A 25029-nucleotide genomic window follows, 5' to 3' on the forward strand; every position below is an offset into this window, starting at 1 on the left:
TGAGGATTATGTGTTATGAGCCTCACCCCTTTCCCCTCATGCATAAGTGGCATTCTCAAGTTCAAGCTTTTATTTCAACAGCTTCCTAATTTTGCACTTTTGCGTGATTTTTCCTGACTTTTATCAGCTTATTTGGAGCCCCAGTCCGTGCCTGCCATCCCAACACTGGGGAGGCAGAGGTGAAAGAAATTAGACTGGTCTTCCAGTCTAGCTGAATTGATGAGCTCCCGGCTCAGTGAGAGACTTAGTCTGATGCAACAAAGTGACCAAGCAAGACAGCTACTCTGATTTCTCATTCCCACATGCTCGCACACACAGCACAAGAAGGGTTATTTGTTGGCCGTGTTCTTTGGTCAAAGCACAAAGCATATTAGCAAATCTAGATTGATTAGGCAACTCGACTTCAGAGGAATTTATGGTGTAGTGTGTGCATCCTGTCTCTTTGGTTAACGTGGTTGGAACCACATCAAGCTGTTTAGGGCCTTAGACACTAAATTGAGGTCTTCCTTTGAAACCTTACAAAGCCTGCCCCTTTCCTGCTGTTTAAATCCCTACACTTCCTGTATTTATTCTTAAGACTCTTGGCCATGCTCTGTTCTTACTGAACTTTTGCATGCCAGACCGCAGCCACCAGCCACCACCGCAGACGCAGCCGCAACCGCCGCCACCTAACAAAAAGCAAAAAACAAAAAAAAACAGTTGTTATGAGACACAATCTTACTGCTGCCCAAACTAGTTTCCTGATCTGAGCTCAAGAGACAGACCTAGCCTCAGCCTCCTGAGGTCAGAGACTGAGGTTAGGCACAGGCCACCTCCCCAGCTCCTTCCCTCCTGATCAACATAGTTAATACATTCTGGTCTTCCAGATCTCTCCCTAGATATCACTTTCTCAGAAAGAAAGCCCTTCAGCTCCTCTCCACATTCTCTGTTTTAAAGAGTTATGTCCTCTCAGGACCCTCTACTTCTTCAGGGAACCTAGCATTCAGAACAGAAGGAAAAACTCATTTTCAAAGGCCTTTGTTTCTCCAGTAGACCTACCTACCACACCAGGACAGGAAATGCACCTTCTTTGGGTCACTGTCGCATTGCTGTCGTCTAGTGTATGTCAATAAGAGACTCGACGTATGTTTCTGGGACAGACAGTCATATGGGACATATGGTTAATACCTGGATGAGTCTCCACTGCCACTACATTGCTAAAATCTTTATCCAGACTGATGGAAATAACTCCTGGTCCGTCTCTTTCCTCGCTGGGCCTTCCCTGCGTCTCTTAGCTTCATCCACGTTGTCTTCTTACAGAAATGTGCTCATGACTCATGGCACATATGCCTGCCTCCCTCCCTCCCCACAACAGACGTGACATCCAGTACATCTGAATTCAAATTTAGACCATATTACAAGTCTCTCACCAAAACGAGAAGACACGTTCTAGTCAGAGCAGCATCCTCCCTGGCTCCCACGCCCTTTGACGTAGCGTTCTTCAGTCCTTGCAGCTCGTATTCTCAGACTCCCAGACCCGTAACTTCCTGGCCAATTAGTAGCTATCGATGTCTGCCTCTATCTCACGGTTTTTGTTCCAGTTACTTATTCAGCTCCGAGAGTCCTTCCCTTGTGTTCTTTATCTAAGTTTTCCCCTCCAGGATTACAATTCAGCCTCTTCTCAGAGACTCCAGAAGCTGAAAGGAGCCCAGGTCACTTCTTTTGTTTCTGAGGTTTAAGTTTCATTCATATATATATATGTGTATATATATATATATATATATAATATCATGTATCATATATACATACATATATGTATATCACATATATCATATATACATACATATATGTATATCATATATATCATATATACATATATGTATATCATATATACATACATATATGTATATCATATATATCATATATACATATATGTATATCATATATACATACATATATGTATATCATATATACATACACATGTGTATATCATATATATCATATATATCATATATACATACATATATGTATATCATATATATATTTAATATATATGATACATATATATATATATTAAAGCAGATGCAAGAGCAGAGATACAGATCCGGGTTGTATTTTGTGTGCTGGACATTGTCCATCAGGTTATCCAGATGCACTTTGCTGTCCTTCTGTAAGTTCCAAGGGGCAGCCTTTGGGGACATGTCCTTGAGGATCCGCCTTGTCCTCCAGCTTCCTGATTGACTTTAATCGAAGAGCCCAATGGCCACTGAAGTTTCCAGTTTGGGCAGTTTTTCCTCTTTCTATGTCCTAGGCCTGGATAGGAACAGCGAGCTGCTTTTTTAACCTCCCGGATGTTCTGGGACAGTCCTTTAGCTAGCCCACACCTTTGTTCCCATCTCTTTGGTTACATTCTCTCCCGTTGCCCCGATGGTTTAAACCTTCCCATTCCTAAGAGAAACGTGGCTAAGTTGTTTAAAGATGAAGGGCGACATGTTAATGCTCTCATCCAAAAACGACTGGGAGTAAAGTTCCGTTCACCGGGGCTGGAAGGTACGTGAGCCCAGTGTGCATGGCACGCACTGGGATCTGCTCCCTAAGTGAAGGTTGTGAATGAATCGTTTGCCGCCCTTCCAGTGGTCCCTCACACTCTGTAATCCGTGAGGTGATGAGGCCTCTGGGAATGGCACCAAATTTTGTTGTTGTTGTTGTTGTTATCATCATCATTATCATTAACAAATTTCTCCGCTCTGAGAAAAAGGGGATATCTACTAAAGCGAAGTGAAATATTTATGTTTATGATGTCAGATGGGCTGGTGACATGTATAAGCATATCTGGAATATGGGCATTTGCAGTATCCACGGCTACTTGATCCGTCATTGGCTATGTGACGAGTACATACCACTTGTAGTTTAGAAGACAGTATTTGTACAGTTTTCCCTGCTGAATTATTAATACTGTCTTTGAAGTTGGGAAATTACAGTGAGATAAATTGGATTTGATACCTTTAAAAAAAAAAGCAAAATAAAATGCTTAAAGGAAAAACAAGTATCCGATGCCCAGGAACTATTTTTGGAGCAGTAGGCCCTTTCTAACAGGCCGTTAGTCATGTTCATAACAACATCAGCACACTAATTCGGCCAAGAGTTCCACTGCCAGGTGGTTGGTGAGCACACAGAAGAATTACCCAAGGCTTCAGCCCTGAGAGCACAGCCCAGCCCTGGCAACAGGGCGGCAGAAAGAAAAGAGCTTTTATGTAACAACTGCCTGTTGCTAAAATAGAGATGTTTATTACATGCAGAGGAAAATCAAAGAGCGATCCAAAGAATGTTTTTATATTTGATTTTATAGTTCCCCTTAAAAGTTCAAGGAAAAGGATGCAAATTGGTTGGAGTGTTTCTTTTATGGATGGAAGTCTCAGAACAATGAAAATGTTACTCAAGGACGGTAGGGAAAAACCGAACGGCTTTGCCCTTGATCACTATAGTTAAATGTATGACACCATCTTTAAATGTAAGTGCCCCACACACGTTGTTCCACTTCTTTGAACAGAAAGGGCCTCATTCTTTAGACGGCCAAGTGCCTTACATTAATTTGGACCCACTGACTCTCCATCTCTTATATCCCTGAAGATCACTGGGCTTACTGACGTGGGCGTCGGCATCTTGTGCATTCTTGTTCTTGTGTGTCTTGCTTCACTCATTAAGAGTCGCAGCTGGAAATTGAGGAATATACTCCATGAACTGTGCTGTTTCACTAGACCAAATGAAAAGGATTGCCCAAAGTTCTCCACAAAGTAAGCCAGAGAACAAAAATGAGCTCAGATGTCCGAAGATTAAAATTAAAGTTAGGAGAATTTGCTTTTGATTTCACAAATGTGCTGTTCTGACCTTTTGCTTGTCCATAAAAGACTCCGCCTTTGTGCTGGCATATGTGTACCATGCTTCTGTTCCAGTGTTTGTCTTCCTTGGTCCAACTCAATCTGGATTTGACAAACACAGTTGTATTCTGTGCACTTTCCTCATTGATGATTGATTTAGCATTGGGCATTGAGGTTTGAAGGAAGTTCTCCTGGAACTGAAGTGCTGCGGGGATAGTTTTATTCTTGAAAGGGGCCTTGTGGAAGAGGCTGCCCCGTGCTGGCCTTGAGAGTTGTATCTTGTCTGGGTGCTTCTGGGGCTCACAAGGTCCACTGCACCTGTCAGGTTAAGGAAAGACAGTCCCTGAAACATAGGGCCAAAGTTAAATCTGCAAACTGAAGTTAACCTAATTCCTGGTGGCACTGAGGTGGAAATAATATTCGTGGATCTGCCCACAAATGTGTTCATTCTACTAAAGATGCACTCTTAGCCTGCTTGCATGTGGATGAGATGCTGTATATACTCTGAGTTAGAGCTGGTTTTTTTTTGATACTGTTCCAAAGTCTGTGTGCTTATAGTTTCAAGGAACAAACACTTCTTAATCAAAAACACGCACTGCCATTTTGTGCTTAGTGACTGTGCCAATTTTAAGTGTCTCGAACATGAAATAAAAATTGAAGTGGAAAATTTCAGGTGGAAAATCCTGCTAAAAATTGCTGTGTATCGGAGCATATATTTGAGCTTTGGAGAAAACCCATCAAGAAGTAGAAAATTATACAGACTCCAGTAGTCACTGTGCAACAACTAAGGGCAGAGCAAGTAGTGTGTACCACGAGGTAGATGTTCATGCACACATATGTGTAACAGTTACAATCCAGGCACTATTAAAATAAACAGAATTAGCCTTTTAGTTTCGCTGTATAGGTCACCCAAGCTGGTCTTGAACATGCAATGCCTTAGTTTCCCAAGTGCTTGGGGCTTCAGTCTTGCCACACCACACCCCGCTTCAATTCAGCACCTTGAACTCCTGGTCTCATAATAAGGAGAATTATTGTAAAATGAATAATCAAAGTCATTTCTATGTCTTCTGGTTCAGTCAGCACATCTGTTTATTGAGCCGTTCTCTCTCCTCAGCTTGTTCTTTGTCAGTATGGCATCTGGGTATTTAGAGAGAATGGCCTTGGACATTTTATGAATGGCCTTGTGCAAGAAAGTCTCAAATAAATAGAGTGCATGCCTTCCGTTCCTTGGTTGATGTCGATGCTGGAAGCTGGAACTGTGAAATTGCTCTGTTCAAGGAACTTCCTTTTACACGTCCGCCATGTTTTCTCCTGCTTTCATGCTTGAGGCGGTAAGGACATGCCTGCTAGAGAGCCAAATATGAGTTACTTGAGACAGGAATTTTATTACAACAGTTGAATGTCTTTAAAACATTAGTCCCCTTACAAATATGTCCTGTTTCTAGAACGGAAGCCTTGAGCAGATCTGTCAGATTTGTCTGAATACTCTGAAGTCTATTGGTTGGGCACGTCTAGTCATCCATTTTAATTTGTAATTTGTGTTTTTCCTTACTCTTTCATTCGAAGGATCGTCCAATTTTATAGCACATCACTTCATTAGTTCTGATGCATAACAATATATTTAAATCAGTGCGTATTGAAAGAATCCAGAGTTCAGATTCTAAGATGTGTGGAACCCATTAGTCTATGAACATTAATGGTTTCTTTTGTTGGGAAAAACTACCATCCATTGGTGGTGATTCCTCTGTGACAGTATATTCTGCTAAACATATTCTACTTAAGTAATATCAGAATTACTTCATTTTTCTTACATTTTCTGCTTGGAATATTTGAAAAAACAATTAAATAAGCTATTAACCCATGTTTTTCCTTCATCCTTTGAAATATACCTGGTTTTTGTTGCTACTATTGGTATTTTTATTGGTTTTCTGATTTTCCTTTCATGGACGTTCTTTTATCCTTGTTTCCCGTGTCACCTCTGGCCGTGTGGCCATCACGGAGGAAGCTAGCAGGAAATGCTTGTGGTGAGTGCCTTAGATCAGTGCTGTAGGCATTGCTTTGCTTAGAGACGGTGCCGACAATGGGGCTGGAAAGGCTAGGGAAAGTCATGAGGGCAGTGAGTGTAGCTGGGGCTGAGTGTTTCCTGGCCTTGAGAGGGACTTGAATCATAAGGACAGAGTCCTCAGTCATAGGCCTTCCATGAGGAACAGTAAGGAAGAACATGTTCTTTTAAAAACATTAGGGACAGGAACAAAAAAACTGAGAAATAAGGGTATTGCATTTTTCATTATGCCTCTGAGGGTACCAGCTAGCATGGATGCAGCTTGGTGCCCTTGTTCAGCACTGTCTAATTCTGAGGTGTTCTCCTTTGGCTAGCCGGCAGAAGCACAGCTTTCTTTCCTACACTCCTACCTCATTGTTCCTTGGCCACTGCATATTGCTTTCAGTTCTTCTGGGTTTTCTTTCTTTTTTTTTTTCATTTTTCTGACCTTCCCTTGTCTTTACGCTCACCAAGCAAAATCCTAGTTGATACCCATTATTCAACGACCATCCACCTTTGATGTTGTACCCTTTCTTGAGGTCGAAGTTTTCCTCTGAGTTCCAGGTGACCTAGCTGCCCTTGGAACTTATGTGTTGAGTTTTCAAAAGTACCTTAGATATTCAAAACTTTGTCTTCTTGTGTTTTGCATCTCAAAAAGCAATACAAGCCATACAAACCGTGGATCTCGACCAGCACTTCTCAACCTTCCTAATGCTGCCCTTTAATACAGTTCCTCCTGTCGTGGTGATCCCCAACCATAAAATTACTTTTGTTGCTACTTCATAACTAATTTTTTGCTGCTGTTATTAATTGTAATGTAAATATTTTTGGAGGTAGAAGGTTGCCAAAGGGGTCCCAACCCACAGGTTGAGAACCCCTGATTTAGACTGTTATAATTTCATTTCTGTAGCTGTGATTAAGCACTCTATACACACACACACACACACACACACACACACACACACACACACACACAAAACAAACCCACAAACAACTTTAGTTAGGGAAGGATCCATTTGGCCTATAGTTTCAGGTCACCGTCCATCACTAAAGGAAGCCAGGGCAGGAATTTAAACAGGAACTTGAAGCAGAGATTGTAGAACAATACTGCTGGATGGGTCACTTGCAGCTCTGTGCTTAGCTAGCATTTGTGGATAGCTCAGGATATCCACCCAGGAAATGGGGATGACCACAAGTGCTGGGCCTTACTGCATCAATGTTTTTACAATCAAGACCGCATCCGCCATTCAGACAAGCCCGAGGGACAGGGTCATCTGCTTCGCTCAGACATGCCTAGGGGACAGGGCGGTCTGGTCAGTTCATCAGTGTGAGTCTTTCTCAGCTGTAAAGCTAACAGCTGAGGTTAACTAGGACATAGGCCATCCTTGTCTGTGTTTCTCATTTCCACTGAAGCACACCCCCAAGTTCTATCTTGCCTTTAACCACCTCCAAAAGACATCCTCATCTTGCCTGTTTTACCCTCATCTCCTAGATCCCAACTGTTAACTGTCATGTCTCTGAACACTTAAATGTCTCTTTACAAGATTCATCTAATTCTTCCACCCACGTCAATTTCTATGAGAGATTTCAATAGCTTACCTTTACTGTCCAGAGAAACCACATAGTTAAAGTCCATGGCAGCAGTGACAAGGCCTATGGAAGCCACATCTTCTTTTCCAGTTCAGCTAATAACATTCTGCTTTGCCTTACGCTATGACATCTATTTCCACAGTCACACCAAATTCTCTCCAAGTACTCAGCCTTTGGTAATACATTTTCCTATACAAAACCATTGGCAACTCTGCTACACTGGAAGTCCTCTCTCTTATAGCTGCGTGAACATTTCCTGTATGGCGCTTAAAACAAAAATTTAATACCCATTTGTGTGATTAATGTCTGAAAAACAGTAGTCTATAAAGTATGCAGGGCAGACGAACCTTATATGTTCAAATATCTGCTTCTTGGGACTTGCTCAGCTGTTCAAGTTTGTCACTTGATTAAGTCAATATTTTGCTAAAAAAAAAAAAAAAAGATAAACGTCCCTGTGGTGGGAATGGAGAATTAACAATAAACAAGCATTAAGATGTGACTGTGAAAAGATAGATGATATATTACAACCAGACCAGATCATTCATAAACCACTGGAAGATGAAATTCTAGGTTTACGATGGAGATGGAGGAGTAGAAGTCTTCCTGGTGGACAGGCCAAGTACATTTGACTTCCAGGTTTGGTGTGTGTGTGTGTGTGTGTGTGTGTGTGTGTGTGTGTGTGTGCGCGCGCGCACGTGTGTGTGAGCACAAACATGTCTATGTATGAATTCATGCATACATGATAGAAAAAAGGAAGTAACAAGCTAATGGTCCCACAAAGTTCAGAATTGTAACCATTTACACATTTCAGAGAAACTTAATGACAAGAAGTCACTAGTGTCAGGTGGGGAAATCCCATGTACAAGCCAACCGAGTCTCTGTCACATAAGTAACCCCCATCCAGAAACCCTAGTGCAATTCTACTATTTTTATATTAAGCCTTGTTTTGGCAAAAAGTCATTAATTATACCTTGATTCAAGGAAAAGTATGAACTTGTGGAAAGGTTCTGAGCGGCGTCTTCCTTCCCACCGTTGGCTTGCTCCAGTTTGCGATTCCCTAAGCGCGCCTGCCAGGAAAGTCACTTCTGTCGAGCTACTTGGCACCGAGAAGCTGTTACCATCAGCCAGTGTGATTGTAGTCCAAAGATAAAGATGGGATTCCTGAACGGAGCAACGTGAGGGTAAAACCCACTAAAATTTGATTCTGTACAAACCTCCAATAAGGGGCATCTGTGGTACAAATTTCAGTTCGGCCTTTCTTAAACCATGAGTTGATTGTCAGCAAAGAAGATGAAATGTAGAGATTTCAACAAATAATTTTAGCTGTCCTATTGTTTGCCAGGCATTCTACATGCTGATGTTTGATGATCGTTGGTTTCTGGTGTGTGTGTGTGGGCGTGGAGAGGCTTTTGTCAATGACTCTCCCTGGTTTAGGAAGCAGAGTCTTTCACTGAATGTAAGGTTCACCAGTATGGCTGACTCTTCGTGCTCCAGACATTCTGCCTCTTTGACTCCTATTCAGCCCTGCTACTGGGGTTATAGATGTCAGCCACCACGCATGTGTCTTTGTGGATGCTGAAGACGTAAACTTTGCTCCTTGCGCTTGCACAGAGAGCACTTGAACAAATGAGCTATCCAGTATATTCAAGTCACTCTAAGAAACAGTAACTTTATTTTGTTACCTATTGGGGTTATAAATGTTGGTCAGGGTTCTCTAGAGATACTGAAATGGCGGTAGGCGCCCACATTCACGTTGGTGTTATCACTTGAGATAGAATGGGACTATAATGGCTGCTTGGGTCCCACCATTATCAAGAGTAGGAAGGTTTACTGCAAGATGGAGTCCCTGTGTGGCCCAGTCCAGATCAAATGTCCTAGACTCCGAAAGCAGCTTCTAAATATCCTACAGTCCAGAGTCTAGGATTCTGATGGCCAGGTGCAAGACACTTCATCCCAGCTCTAAGCAGGATAGAAAGAGGCATTAATTTATCTTTTCTTTTGTTTTTTTTTTCTGAATCCCTGATTGACTAATGCTCTACCACATTGTCTATATCTAGATTACTGAAAATAACACAGAGATCACCTCTACACCATACACACATACAGGCTTTTCCATCTCTGCCAATATTTCTTAATCCATTTAAGCGTGAAAGAAATCAGCCCAGACAAATTAAAAATACTGAAAAATTTACAACCATTTCCTCTCTGTAATGAAATTTTTAGTCAGAGCACCCTGATCTCCCTCAGTTCTGTTCCCTTATTGTACCGACAGAAACCTCAGCCGTCCTGGGGTTCTCATGGTCTCTGTGTAGAGAATAGGTTGTTTTCACTCGAGTGAGTGTGAAGGCCACTTGAGCTTTGTGCATCCTGCACGGTTTGGGGTGGATTTTGGTGTGTTTGACTGGGGGTTGGTAAACAGGCTGTGACCCGCTTTCCGAGTAACTACTTACTCCGAAGCACAAAGAAATTTTCGGTTACAAGTTGGTTCTACTTTTGCTGGGCATTATTTTCATTGTCTGTTTTATGGTCTGTGGCGTAATGATTTGGTACACGCGTGCACACACACCACACACACACACACAGTTAATCAGTTTATACACCACCTTCCTTCATCGTCTCATTATTTTGACAGTTGCGGCTTCTTAGCAGCAGAAAACTATGCTAAGTTACCGAAAGCCATACTACATGCAACAGAATATTTCTTTTCTGGAGACTAGACAATTGCAAAGCCAGAAAACCGAGCCACATTTTGGCCACTGCCTTCTCTAGTCTGCTCAGTAAAGCCAGCCAGGGGAATTCTTTCTGCCTGCACAATAAAAACGATATTATCCAATCAGGATCAAATCGTGGCGTTCAACACTAGACTGTGAATGGTACCTTTGGTTCCCCAAAACAAAAATTACTGGTTTTATGTCAACAGCTCCTACACGTAATAGTATACAGCTGGTTTTGTTTGTCCCATAATAATTTAAATAAGCAGTTGGCTTTATTAGCCTCCCTTTCCGCAGAAACTATTGCATCTCAGTTCTTTGAAAAAGACAAAAATAAAAACAAGACTGTAATTTGTTACTTTAAGATGGCCACTACCTATATACGTCCTCATGGTTACAAATACTAGGCAGTCAAGTGGGACTGGAGTTTCTAAGCAATAAGGGACCCACCCTGTGTTTCTAGCATACCGTTTTCTTTCTCAGAGGGAAAAAAAAGAAGCTTTTCCTATATAGTTCCCAATTGCCTCAGTGAAGAGGCATCAACATTATCATATCTCTCTTGACTCAGAGTTGGCTGCTATACCAGCGGGTAGTAGTGGAAATCATGGCTATGTGGAGTCCCCTTATTTCTCCCTTTTGCACATCTGAGCCTTCTGCTAGCAGTTGGAATCCGCGGGACTTTGCAGACAGTCCCTTGCCACAAAGCTCTGACACAGTGCCCTTCCCATGGTGTGAGAAAGAGTGGGACTGATTTAGAGCAGCCTCCTCCCCTGAACAGTGCACTCAAAGGAAAAGGCTTTTATAGTGAGGGCAGTGAGGTCCTATGTTGGTATCTTCCACTGGTTTTAGGGAGATGCATTGAACCGAGTTATAAATATGTGTTCAAGTAACTTAGCTTTGCAGAAACACAATTGTGAGGACAGAATAGCTGTGAGTCTGCCCTAGCTCCCCACCTTCCACCATGAAACGTTACAAAACGTTTACAGGTGCTATTGGGAATCCAGGGGACTGGGACTAAGCTTCGTTAAGGTTTAACGTGTCTTTGATTACCTTTTGGCTTTCCCATTAATAAGATAAGCGATTGAAGTTGTGTTTTTTAATATTTTTTAAAATATTAGAGACTTCTGAAAATAACATGTAACTCCTCTTTCTGTTGTTCGTTTTGTTTCTGTTTTGAATCAAAGTCCCACTATATAAATAACCTTTGCTGGCCTGGGACTTGCTAGGTAGACCAGACTGGCCTTGAACTCAGTGACCTGCCTGCCTCTACTTCTTCACAGCTGGGATTAGAGGCATGTGCTGCCTCACCTGGATTCCTTTACCATATTGTAAAGAAGAATGCTTTAGAAAACTGGATATAAATCTGATCAAACCTAATCTTTACTTTTTTTTTCTGCAAAGAATTTCCTCATCTTCCTTAGTTCACTTCCACCTTGAAAAGAATTCTGTTGTTAACCTATCTGACACTTGTTACCGTGGTAAATGGATACATTGGAAACCTCTCAAATTAAAGAATAGGCTCGATAAATCTTCTCTCTTACGAAGTGTCATGCGCTAAGTTCTGACAGCCCATTAATCACTACGTTTTTTTTTAACCTTTGTATATTTGTGTATGTGTCCATTTGCATATGTGTGAGTGTGTGTGTATCAGGATGAGCTTGTGAAATTCGGGGACAACATTTGGTAGGCACCTCTCTCCTTCCAGGATCCTGAGGGTGGAACTCAGGTTGTCAAGGTTGACGGTGAGCCCCTTTCAGTATGGTTGAACCACAAAGGATATAGGGTCAAGACAGTTTTTAAATCACTAGTGTTCTTAATGCTCATCACCTTAAAAAAGCATAACTGGTTTTGTTGGCCGTATCAGTGATGTGACGATTTGCTCATTTATTTATATATTGTGAGAAAGGATCTCTTTATGCTGTTGGTTCTGCTGTCCCAGAGGTCACCGGGACCGAGTGCCAGAGTGGCCTCACATTTTTGGCAACCCTGTCTCCATGCTTCTGAGTGCTGGGATTGTAAGTGTGAGCCACCATGCTTTGCTGCACTCACTCTCTTTATGTAACGGTGTGCAGCCCTCTCTTCGTGACGTCACTGCCTTCAGCAGGTGTGCGGTTTCATGAAAGGTTGCTTGATTACTCGTTCTTTACAGCTGCTACACACAGACGCATAGTTAGAGTGCTAACGTTTAGGCGAACTAGTTCTTACAGTGTGGGATTTCAGCTTAAAGTACACGTGTGACCTACTATAAAATTAATGTGTTTCTGTGGACAGACCCATGGCTCCAGCTGCATATGTAGCAGAGGGTGGTCTTGTTGGGCACCAATGGGAGGAGAAGCCCTTGTTCCTGCCAAGGCTGGACCCCCCAGAGCAGGGGAATATCAGGCGTGTGGGAAGGGGGCGTGGTTGGGCAGGGCGAACACCCTTATACAAGAAGGGGAGGAAGATGGGATAGGGGGCTTATGGCCGGGAAACCAGGAAAGGGAATAACATTTGAAATGTAAGTAAAACGTATCCAATAAAAAAAAGAATCTTGAAGAAAAAAAAGCATGTTCTTTGGATTTAAAAAAAAAGTTAATGAGTTTCAATAAAAAATTATAAAAAATTTATAATTACCAACATGTAAGAGTTTGCTAAAATACCATTCTCCAACAAGTTACAATTCAGTGGGGGAAAACCAAAACACTATTCGATTATGTATAAAGAAATTTAAATGCCAAACTTAGTCTTTATTAAAAAAAGAAGTAGAGTCATGAGGATTTTCAGGGTCACAGTCATAAATTTAAACAGATTAAAATTTAATGCCGTGAAGATGACAAGAACTATACCTCACTCTCTGTAATGGTCTAACAGGCATAGACAAGAATGTTTTTAATTCTGTTTTGACGCTAACTACCTGGGTAGCCTTAAGTGGATCAACCTGGGAATCTTTCTGTTAAAAAGAAAATACACAATGCACATATGAGAGTAACGTGAAGCAGTGTTGTAAAGAATGTATGGACTTACATTCTGCTGCCCTCAAAACCACTGAAAACGTCCATGAGCCAGCCTTTAGCACGTAGCTCTCCAGTTGCGCCCTGAAAGGGGTGCACACTTCACATCGTGGATTTTGGACTCTTACCTTAATACTAAATACCATACCGTAGTGGCACATATTACACCACAAACTGCCCTGTTCCTTTTACACACACCCCCTCCCCCTGCTTTCTTGGACTGTTTGGTTTTCAAAGCTTCCAACTGAATGGGAGCTATTGATTTGCGATGCTGTGCTTTAAGTGTGCTCTATTTTAGGGGAAAAGCCATATCCTCTTTTTTCCATGCCGAAATCATTCTTTATTTCAAAAATGGGGCACAAGTAAGATCGTGCATGGGACTGTGGTGGTTCGTGGTTGAAACTGATACTGGATCTGTTATAGATGTTCTCTCCCAGGATAACTGAGAAGATACTTGTCTTCTGCCCACTTTGTTTTTCTCTTTCTTTCTCTCCTTCTCCCTTCTCTCCCCAGTACTTTAATTTCCTCTCCTATCTTTTACATTCTTTGCATCCATAAATGTAAACATTTCCACCATTAAAGAAATTATAATCTTAAGGATGTAAATTCATGAGGCAAAGACATTCCCAAGTTTTTCTGACTTTTCAGCAATGGACACAGCACGGACATGGTAGTAACAGCAGTTTTCTGTATTTTGTGCACTAATGTAGACGATCTTCATGAGTCTTGGTTTTGTCTTAGCTTTTATCAAGAGAATCGGGCTGCCCAATTTGATGTATCTGTTTAGCTCAATAACATTGCTATCCCAGAAGGACTTGACCCGGATTACAGCCAAAGAGTAAAACTCACAATTTCGTTTTCAAATTATAAAGAATTTTGGTTTCATTTACACTTATCCTGTTCTTTGGAGGAGGGGTTGTTATAAATGCATGCTTGACTACTTTAGTCCACGCTTGTTGCTGTATTTGCTTTTAAGTCATTACGTGTCACATTGCTTTGGATCATCTGTGATGCCTTACATGACTTGCTCCTCTTGTGGCTTTTCAAGGCCTGAGTTAAAGTGAGAAGGATAGATTCTTATTGCCATGACTCTGTGCTTCGGAAAGCGTATCCACTGTAAGCTAAATGAACTTTGCGGCAACAAAAGGGAGGCAACCTTTTAAGTTTGGGACATGCTGATGACTATGGAGAGGTTTTGCCTCTGTGCGTAGGCCATCTGGGATTGTTAATGGGCATGACCCGGAGGAGGAATAAGCTTATTGTATCTATGTCGGCTACGGTAGCGAGGGCCAGAGCAGGGCAGCGGGAGCTGAGCAGTACTCCTCCACTTCGAGAAGACAGTTTAAGAGAATAGATTTACAGCTGAAGAGGCAGAGGAAGGAAGCAGAATTGCCTTGAGGAAAACCTGGCTTCGTAGGCATCCTGGGACCAAGTCCCTTGTATGAATTTCAGGCTGGTATAGACAGTCATTTTTGTTTATAGAATGAAGCAGTCGTCTTAAGAAATGGTGGAATCATACTAAAAGTGCAGCACTGAGCTGTGAAATGTGTGTTAGTGTTCTTTCAAGTCTCTTGTATGTATTTATGTGGAGGGGGCAGAAAAACAAATGGTACGAACTGAGAACCTGAAGTTTTCGAAAGCTATGGTTGTGCCTAGTTGAGAAGAGAACTCCAAAGAGCATGACTAGAATTGGATGGAGGGGACAGTTTTGTCTGTAGAACACATAAACTTTGGGTTGCCTCAGTTTCCCCGTCTTTGAAGTAAGGGTAGTACTAGTCCCCATGTTATAGCAGGGGTGCACAGTGTGACCTCAGCACACACCCATTATTTCCCTTACTGGGCCTACAGTGGAGGGATTGGGTCCACCTACCGTATTGGATTGCTTTAACTAGCACAATAGACGGAAAACACTAAGCTCACGCTTGGCACTCGATAAGCGTAATTCTAGAAATAGCAGCAGGGGCTGTAGAGGTCCCAGATATATAGGTTGTGAATTTCTTATAGCTCGTGATGTCCAAATACGAAAAGGATGTCAAGATTACTCACTCCAGAATACTTGCGTTTTACAGGATCAAATTATAAAATTACAAAACAGTATGAATAATTTTCATCATGGTTGTTCATGGTTGTAAAGTGTTTAGACACTGTTTTCTGTGTGCATCTTTCTCGGGTTCCATACACAAAGCTCATTGCCCCAACCTTTTGAGCCTTTGTCTCCTTGTAGGTGCTGTAACATTTCACCACACAGTTTCTTTCTTTTTTTATTAATTATTTAATCGTTTATGTTTCAGATGATATCCCCCTTCCCAGTTATTCTTCCGCAATGCTCCCTTCCCATCCCCCTTCCCTTTGCCTGTAAGTGGGTGCTCCTCCACCCACTCACCCAATCCCACCTCATCTCTCTAGCATCTCCCTATGCTGGGTCATAGAGCCTCCCCAGGACCAAGGCCCTCCCCTCCCATTGATGTCCTACAAGGCCATCCTCTGCTACATATGCAGTTGGAGCCATGTGACTCTTTGGTTAGTGGTTTAGTCCCTGGGAGCTCAGGAGTGTCTTGTTGGTTGATATTGTTGTTCTTCCTATGGGGTTGCAAACCCCTTCAGCTCCTTCAGTCCTTCTGCTAGCTCTTCCATTGGGGTCCCCAGGCTCAGTCTGATGGTTGGCTGCGAGTATCTCCATTTGTATTGGTCAGTCTCTGGCAGAGCCAATCAGAGGACAGCCATACCAGGCTCCTGTCAGCAAGTGCTTCTTGGTATCAGCGATATTATCTAGGTTTGTGTCTGCAGATGGGATGGATCCCCAGGTGGGCCCTTCCTTCGGTCTCTACTCCATTTTTTTTGTCCCAGTATTTCCTTTGGTCAAGAACATTTCAAGGTTAATTTGGAAATGGGTGGGTGGCGCCATCCCTCAACTGGTGGCCCTGCCTATCTAGTGGAGGTCACCACTCATTTTCTAAAAGAGGCTTTAAGAAGGGAAACTATTCAATCAACTCAAAACCAAACAAAACAAAACAAAAGTAGTAAATGGTAACCGAATCATATTTTTATAATTTTTCAAATTTTAATATACTTGTTTTGTGTATGCCAATCTCTTTGTTTTCTGAGACAGAGGTAAAATATAGGTCGCATGCATGCTTTTTTGCTGCTAACCGTGCATTTAGAGACACTTGGATGATCTGTGTCTGCATTGCTGGGCCCTGTTGATCTAGCACTTCGCAACAGTAATGTATGCAATATGAATTATTAACCGAGCACAGCTTACCTTTGTATTATCAACCGTATTGCACACCCCGCTGCATACAAGATTCAGTGCAGCTCTTCCTCAGAAACATGCTCTCCTCAACTTGAAGCTTTTGCTTGATTTTTCTTGTTTCGTTTCTTTATTTTCACTTGTTGTTTAGAGATAAGAGTCTTGCTGTCGAGTGCAGGCTGGCCTTGAACTTTTGGACTCAAGCGAGCCTCATGACTGTTTTCCCGAGCGGATGGAAGTGTGGGCACACACCGTCACCCCTGGCTTACTAAAGACTGAAATGTCAATGCCTGTGATATTGAAGCAACAAGAGTGCCAGTTTAGATAAGGGAACAATAACTTGAAAAGAAAGACTAATTTGGGATTAATGTTGATTTCTTCTAAGAATTAAATGAAAATTTAAAATAAAAGAGTAACCATATGCAATATTATCTTTAAAACCAACTTCTTGTGGTAATTAAATATCTAAGCTGAGATCATAACTCCCTTACTCTTTTGAAATCAGATGCATTTTCCACATTTACAATGTTGCCTTTGAAATGTGACCTTGCTAGATTTATGATGCTGACCCTTGTAAACAAGTTTCAGCATTGTTTATAAAGGCACCATAGGAAAAAATTAGTGTATCTAAGTTATCCACACTTAGTTCTTCTGACCAGCCCTCAGCAGGCATTCTCACTTCACTGGAATACTTCTATAGTCTTAGAGGCCAAGTATTTAAGAGTTACCATTTCATTCTGGTTCGTAGGCATTTAACTTGTATTTTCTTATATTTCTCTTTTTAACAGTCTGACACATACTTCTGCATGTCCATGCGTCTGCCTGTGGATGAGGAAGCCTTCGTGAGTAAGTACTCCTCAGATCATGGGGGAAGGGTGAGCAGCTATTTGAGATCGGTAAAAGGTTCTCTTCGATGCTTATAAGTGTATTAATCTTCTACTGTCAATCTCCAAAATGCATTCATCATGCCTAATGTGAAAGGAAACTACAGGCAGCCATTGGAGACAAGATTACAAACTGTATCTGGAGAGATTCATGGGGAGCGGTAGGTAGTTAAGGCGTTATATGCGGCTGCCAGTGGTGACCAGTGCTGTGTGGTCCCATTTGTACAGTATTGGCTTTCTGTCCGTATCTGGATTCTTACTTCCTCTGCATTCAACGGAACTGTTTACCTGACAGTTCGTGTAATAAATAGACTACGCTTAGAATCAACATTAGGAAGTGTAATATTTTACCCAGACAGATAGGTGGATAAAAAAAAGAGAGGAGAGAGGAAGAGAGGGTGGGAGAAAGAAAAAGACCACCCGCTCTCTTATATTGTAGGCTTAGCAGACTTTGAAATGACAGGTCCTTCCCAGATGTGTCTTTCAATCACCTAGGAGAAGTGACAAGGCACCATCTGTTTTGACCTAGATTGTTTTAATTTAAGCATCCCCGATGACAGACTTTTAATGTTTAGGGAAGGAACGGGATTGATAAATTATGTGTTTTTTTTTCTTTTTGTTCTTTGTCTTCTGCTTTTTCTTTTCTGGCTTAAAATCTTTATATCGGGAAGTTAATGGTAATGAGAGCTGTACTTTGGTCCCATGCAACTAATTTTCAAGTGAGCTGCCTGAAATGGCTATTATGTGACCAGTAAAATGTATACAATGTAGCCATGGGGCAGCCGGAGAATGAATTTTCATGAGGTGCTTCCCACAGGAATGCCCATTATAGACCTGCAAAGCCAGATCAATTGTACGAAGGTTTTGCTTTTTTTTTTCTCTCTCCCCACTCTGGCTGCAATGACAACAAAACACAAGCCATAACAACACTCTGTCCAGAATTGCTCAGTAGTTGGTCCCTGAGAGTGGGAGTCACACCGAGACAGGCTGAACGTCGCCTGGAGGGTTTTGGGTGTAGTAGTTGGACATTACCGAGAACAAGCTTAGGAGAGTCAGTGCTCTCCAAGTCTAAAATGAGTAACATCAAAAATAGAAAAACGACTTACATTCCTAATTATAGTTCTTGGAGTAACCCCAAATGTAACTTAAAATATATTCATTCATATCCTTGGGTTTGGCAGCCTGGGAGGGAAAAATATTTACCTATAAAATGGATTTGGTTTTCACTTTACCAGTATTATATCTTTGCGTGTTTGTGTTCAGGGGTCGTTTTACTTCCTCCCCACTTCGCACTTGCTTTATGGAGAAGGCCACAGCGCACACCTGTGTAAATACAGTTGTCATAGGTCACGGCAGTATTAAGGGTTTCACGTTAACCATTGCTGGTTTGTTTCTGGAGGTTGGCAGTAGTGTATGGTTTCAGGGCTGGTCACTCTAAGGACTATAAATACACCCTGGAATGTTCTGTTGCTGTCGTAGTATTATGTTTACTTTCACATAATTTGAAATGTGAACTCCAAGTAAATATATTAGGTCAAGGAATTGAATACTCCTGGGGAACACATGAAGCTCTGTGTTAGAACCAGGAATACTAACATTTCTTTATTTTCATAGCATCTCTCTTCTGAGATTAAAGTGCTTCTCGCTCTGAGTTCCTCAGTCTTCTGTGATCCTAACACTTTTTTAGCATTTCTTCCCTTTTTTATTGCTAGCACCAAGTGGTCATTTCTGCAAAGGCCTAAGTAAGAGAAGGGCCTTGGTGCCAACAGTGTACGTCAGACAGGTGACTACATCGTGCTTCTCAGAGTCCCAAAGTAGAAGCTGTGGTCGTGTGCTGACTAGAGCTCACCCATTCCAAGGGAGTCTCACGAGAGATGATCTCTCTGCTTTTTTACAACTCGTTCCAGTTTCTGAATCTCAGAATTTTGTCTTTTCTGATAACTAAGATTTGATAAGACTCCTTTATTAGATTAGGTTGGACTTTTTGTTTTCTTTTCTTTCTTTCTTTCTTTCTTTCTTTCTTTCTTTCTTTCTTTCTTTCTTTTTATTTTAAAGCTGGGTTATGGGGCTGGAGAGATAGCTCAGAGTTTAAGAGCACTGACTGCTCTCCCAAAGGTCCCAAGTTCAATTCCCAGCAACCACATGGTGGCTCACAGCCATCTGTAACGGGACCTGATGCCCTCTTCTTATGTATCTGATGACAGCTACAGTGTACTCACATATATAAAATAAATAAATCTTTAAAAAACTAAAAGCTGGGTTATGGCAGCTGCATTCACTCTTTCTTTTCTTAAGATGCATGGCTCCTGTAGACAACATCCTCCCTCCATGTATTTGTACACACAGCACCCACACGTGCATGCATACACCATACAGAAATGAATAATTCTCGGTATTTGTGTCCGTGTGACTTACTTAGCTCATTCAAAACAATACACTTACTTATTGAGAAATGCCATGGCCACATCGTGAAATTAATGTCTATACAGACATCATGCTTACATGTGAGGATATAACACCTACAGTGTATTTTTAGACTCATACTGAAGTAATGCATCTGAATTAAAATAGGCGTTCATTCTACTGAAGATACGGAATTTTATATTTTGAACAAAATGTTCCTAAAACATTGCCTTTGTTTATAACAATAATTCAGAGACATGCCCGGATGGAGGTAAGATAAAAATCTGCATTTGACCACTGAACTGAGGCGCTGTCTAAAAGGTGTTTTACAGACACTCAGAGGAATTGGCTGTGACAGCGGTTCACTCAGCCAAGAAATTTGACTGTCATCTCCATCCACTCGCTTTCCCTCACATGGGTGACCAGTAAATAAATGTGTCTTGTCCTTAGTGAATGATGGCAGCTCCTTACCCATCAGATCACGCTGCACAAAGGTAGCCGAATTTAGAAGTGAATGAAATTAATCTAATGATTTCTTGTTTCTCTTTTTCTCGGGCCTTTGTGTTGATGGTCAAGGCACTTCGAGTGGAGAATTGCTCAGTTAGAATACTTCCCAGTGTGACTGCTCTTAAACATTCATGCTGAGGTGGAAACTATAGAAATACTACGATTTTAATAACAGATACTGTGCCAGGGAAGACCAGGGTCTGGCAAGGCACAACCCTTTGATACACATTTTACGGGCTTGACAGCAGTAAACAGAAAGGGGTGTGTGTGTGTGTGTGTGTGTGTGTGTGTGTGTGGGTGTGGGTGTGGGTGTGTGTGGGTGTGTGTGCTCGCGTGCTCTCATGTGTCCATTTGTCATTATGACTTTCCTGATTCCAAACAGGTAGAATTTTATCCAACATAAATTATATAGCCTTCTGTCTCGCAGATGAACACTGAGATCCTCCCACCAGAGCAGGGATGTCTTTAATTAGATAACAATAGTATGGTCTACTTGGGGAAATTCCCAAGAGGAAAGAATGCGATTTTCTTGAATTGGATATTTTATTTATTTACACTTCAAATGTTATCCCCTTCCCCAGTTTCCCCTCTGCAAAATCCTATCCCATCCCCCCGTTACCCTGCTTCTATGATGGTGCTCCCCCACACACCCACTTCCTCTCGCCTCACTGCCCTAGCATTCCCCTACACTGGGGCATTGAGCCTTCACAGGACTAAGGGCCTCTCCTCCCATTGATGCCAGATAAGACCCCTTCACACCTTTAGTGCCCTAGTAGGCAAGCTTCGATAGGGACCTGGGAACTTGGCCTATTTTCATATATCCAGGGGTGAAGAGTATTCTAGCGACCACCCAGGAACATGCTATGCCCAATTACGAACTACAATTCTGAAGTGGTCAAAAGTAAGTTCCAACTGGACCACTGCTTGCGAAGCCCAGCCACGCCATGATCTGGCTACATGATGAGGGGCGAGTTAACAGGCCTTCAAGACGCCTCTGTTTGTGAAGAAAAGAGTCCTCAGTTGTCGTGCCTTTATGAGAAGTAAATGTGTGTCCTGCTAGGGACACAGCCCAGCAAATGTTGGCAGGTATATTGCTGGGAAGAAGGGCCGTCTCACAGCATGAACAGGTTGTATAGGTGTGAAACATGGTGAACACCAAGGGTTGGAAATAACCCGACATTATGAATGGCCTTAAAAGGCTGGAACAGGAACATAGATTTCGTTCTGTAGGAAATGAGTCTAGGACCACTAGAGGAATAACATACAAAAGCAGAGCTTAACGATGCTTGGGCAGTTTTATGTCTTACAGCTTGGATGATAAAATCTATTTATTGATTCTTTAGTTCGTTCTCCTACTGCCATTAAAGGCAGTCTTAAAGGCCTGTCATCTGGGAGTTTAACTCCTTCTTTACACTTTTTTTTATTCATTCATCAGAATTATTACATTTGGAATTTATGTTCAATGTGTCTCTTCTCCAATTCTCCAGCAGCAGAATTACATATTCATTATAAATCGTACATCGCTGTCAGTGTTACTGAGTGTTACAGTACAGTTCTCTATTAAGCTTACTGTTGTAAAAACTCCAGTAGAAGGTCCTTTAGTGCAGGATTGCCCTGCGTTGTGGGGCAGCGGTTAGAACGTGGTGGGGTTTTCCTCAGGCTTCTCACACACTGGCAATGGACTAGAATGCTGGGATCCTTAGAGTTGTATTTTTTTTTCTCAATTGCAATATTGTGGGCATTAAGGTTTATCCCGCATTTAAATTACAATTCAGAGCATTACTATCTTCAGTTATAATCTTTATTTTGTAGATAGGAAGGAATGCTTATGGGAGTGATACTAAGAACCGAGGGCTTTTTTCAATAATATCTCATATTACTCAGTTTCTTAGGTGGTACACTCTCCCAGCTCTATTGAATCGCTAGTATATTAATATAGTAAATCATTTTAGTTATTTTACTTTTTTTGGATAGCAGTTGCCATCGTGTATGGAGGTCAGAGGACAATTTCTGGGAGCTCTCCTTTAACCGGATGTATTCTAGGGATAAAACTCAGTCAGGCCTAGCAGAATGCCTTTGGCTCCAGACCCACCTCTATTCTACCTGTTCTTTATCATACATGCAGAGTCAGTCAAAAGCCACTCCAGGTGTTTGCTAGCTACGCCTCATCCAGAAAAGAAAATGAAATAATATATCCTAGAGTTTTAGGAATCGCTTAGAAATCCTCAATTTCTATCTTTAGAAATTGTTTCTAATTTCATTTTCAAAGAAACCTTATTTTAATCAGTAAAGTTAAAAGATCAAGGGAATCTAAAATTTACTAAGAGTAGTTAACCAAAACTGAAATGTGTAGTTACAGTAGAATAGATTCAGCCACTACGAGTATAGCTGTAATTAGGGTTACCAGTGATGGGCAAGCCTTCTACTACGGGGCTACAACCCAAGCCTACATTATATTAACAGCAAGCATAACACAGGCTGGAAAGTACTGTTAAAAATTATTTGACAACATTTGACAATATCCGTACTATAGTAAAAAAAAAGCCATTTATATATACAGAATAAGTCTATGGGAAGAAAGAGAAACAGACTTAAGAACAGGTATCTTAACAGTTTTACACATATGCACACAGATATACTCACACACATGCACCCATGTGTGTGCATGTGTTCAATCGGTGGTTTTCCTCCGATTCCTGTACTTAGCTAAGAAGGGTGATGTAGCCATTTCTGTTTGTAACAGGGTTCTATATATGCACGTGGGTATCTTCCAGGTCGCTGGTTCCTCCTCTAGGCCGAGTGTGTCCTTCACAGTCTTTCCACATCATGAGTTTGATCTATCCAGTCTGACACGTAGACTTAGACCGGGAAATCTACCTGGAAAGGAAGAAGACAGAGAGAGCCAAGTGTTCAATGAAAACATCTCCCGGGTCGCAGCCTTAGATATGTCTGTGACCCCGATGGTAGTCTGACGCTAGCTAGAGGAGGCCACAAATCCCAAGACTTCATGCCCTTGGAACAGACTTTGCTTAGAGCTCCAGAAATAGACTCATTGTCTGTCTTTCTTCTTACGCTCTCCCGACACATACTGTGGTCTTCCATTTGGGGTGACATCACCCACTGGGGAGTGCACCCACCTGAATATTTCCGCTGTCACCTCTTGCCTTTCACTGATGTGTCTGAGTCACTACCTCTTCATCTCTTTCCTGCAAAGGGGTTTAGTTCCCAGGGCTTGACCTAGGCAATTTTCTCTGCTCGAGTGATCGTGACTGTTAGCATCTTTTCCGAGTAAGCCCCTGCTCTCTTTCTGCCCACTTGGAGGATGGCTGTTGGCTATAAAACCTCTTTGCAGCCTCAGAGAGCTGGGGTCGTCCCTCCAACAAAGGTTTCTCTTGCCTGCCAGAACCATCAGGTCCGACTGCAGTGTTTTCATTATTAACTCCCAACTCCTTCTCCCTGGGATCCCTTTCTTTCTTTAGGAAATGATAAGACGTCCCAGGATTAGAGAGAATGGAGCGATCTCTTTTAAGATATGGTTTTATTCCTGTAAATTCTGTTTCTTGTTCTGTCGAGATCTCCAAAGAAATGTATATGGCTTCTGTCCAGTGTGCTTCAATCCTATTACTTCTACAGGAAGTAGGAATCAAACCAGCCCAGGAAATGAACCTGTCAAACCCCCCTTGCCTATTTGTTGCATTTAAATGGAATTTTCTATGCACTACATTATTGTGTTTGCTTTAGATTTACATTTCAATATGATTTTTTTTAAAGCTGGGGGTGTTTTTTCATTTCAGTTTGCCATGAATTGTACTCTGAGATACAACTATAAAAATGTGTAGATGTATTTTTACTAGGATTCGAAAAGAAAGCTAGCTAGCATTTTGTTTTACCGTATGTGTGTACTTTCTTTAGCATTTAAATTACGTCTTGTATTTCTGAACGACTATGTAAGTTTTAGGGGGAGGAGGTGTTTGTTTTAGGATAAATAGTTTTTGTGAGTGGAAACTGGGATCCTCTTTTGCCACTGCTTAATGGTGGATTTTCCTCATTCCAAGAAGCAAAGTCGGCGTTATATCTAGTCAAGGTTTGATGTAAGACAAATAAGTAGTACTTAAAGCGAGTCAGAATGAGTTTTCGAAATAGATGGTGAGAGAATTTCCCTTTGTGTAGAGTCCTTGTGTATAAGCAGACACCTAGGCATGCTCACGCTCTCTCCTTGTAAAAGGCAAGATAGGGCTTACTGTTGCCCTCATGAATAGCCTCTCTCATCTGAGTCCCTTTATAAAATTATTGATAGCTCACCTTTTTCTCCAAAAAAAAAAAAAAAAAAAGGTTTTTGCTTTGTTTCTCCACCGAAGTCTCACGGCATTAATACAAAACAATTCCACTGATGTTTTCTAACGGCATCTGGCAATTCAGGATTTTCTTTGTTCCTTTGTCCTGAGTCTTCTCCAGGGCTCCTACTTCTGTCCAGCCCACAGCTCCACATTTAATCTGAGTGACTCCCACATGGAATTATTTCTCTCTCCTTCTCTCCTTCCTTCTCTCCTTCCCTCCCTTCCCCTCTCCATCCCTGAGAGACACCCAAATTCTAGCATTGATTCCATGGTAGGAAATCTATCTAGCCCTCTTAAGATCATCTAAGGGGGATGAAATTCTACAAGAGCCCAGGGGCCAAACTCTTATTTGAAAGCCATTTACAGATTTCCAGTTACGCCTTTTGGTGGGAGGATAAGCACATGGGTCGACAGTGAAGAGTACTTCCTGTCCTTTCAGAGGACCTGAGTTCCATTCTC

General features: G+C 41.7%; 1 protein-coding gene across 10 annotated transcripts in view; it reads left to right on the plus strand.

The window, feature by feature from the left end:
- Pam (peptidylglycine alpha-amidating monooxygenase) overlaps positions 1-25029 on the plus strand; it is a 150159-nt gene that overhangs the window by 12028 nt on the left and 113102 nt on the right. For all 10 annotated transcript variants that reach the window (XM_087564780.1, XM_087564779.1, XM_087564781.1 and 7 more), the window contains 1 exon segment: positions 17228-17285. In XM_087564780.1, the coding sequence (XP_087420906.1) occupies positions 17228-17285 (58 nt within the window).

Source organism: Rattus norvegicus, chromosome 9, assembly GCF_021556685.1.
Source record: "Rattus norvegicus strain SHRSP/BbbUtx chromosome 9, alternate assembly SHRSP_T2T, whole genome shotgun sequence".
Taxonomy (NCBI): Eukaryota; Metazoa; Chordata; class Mammalia; order Rodentia; family Muridae; genus Rattus; species Rattus norvegicus.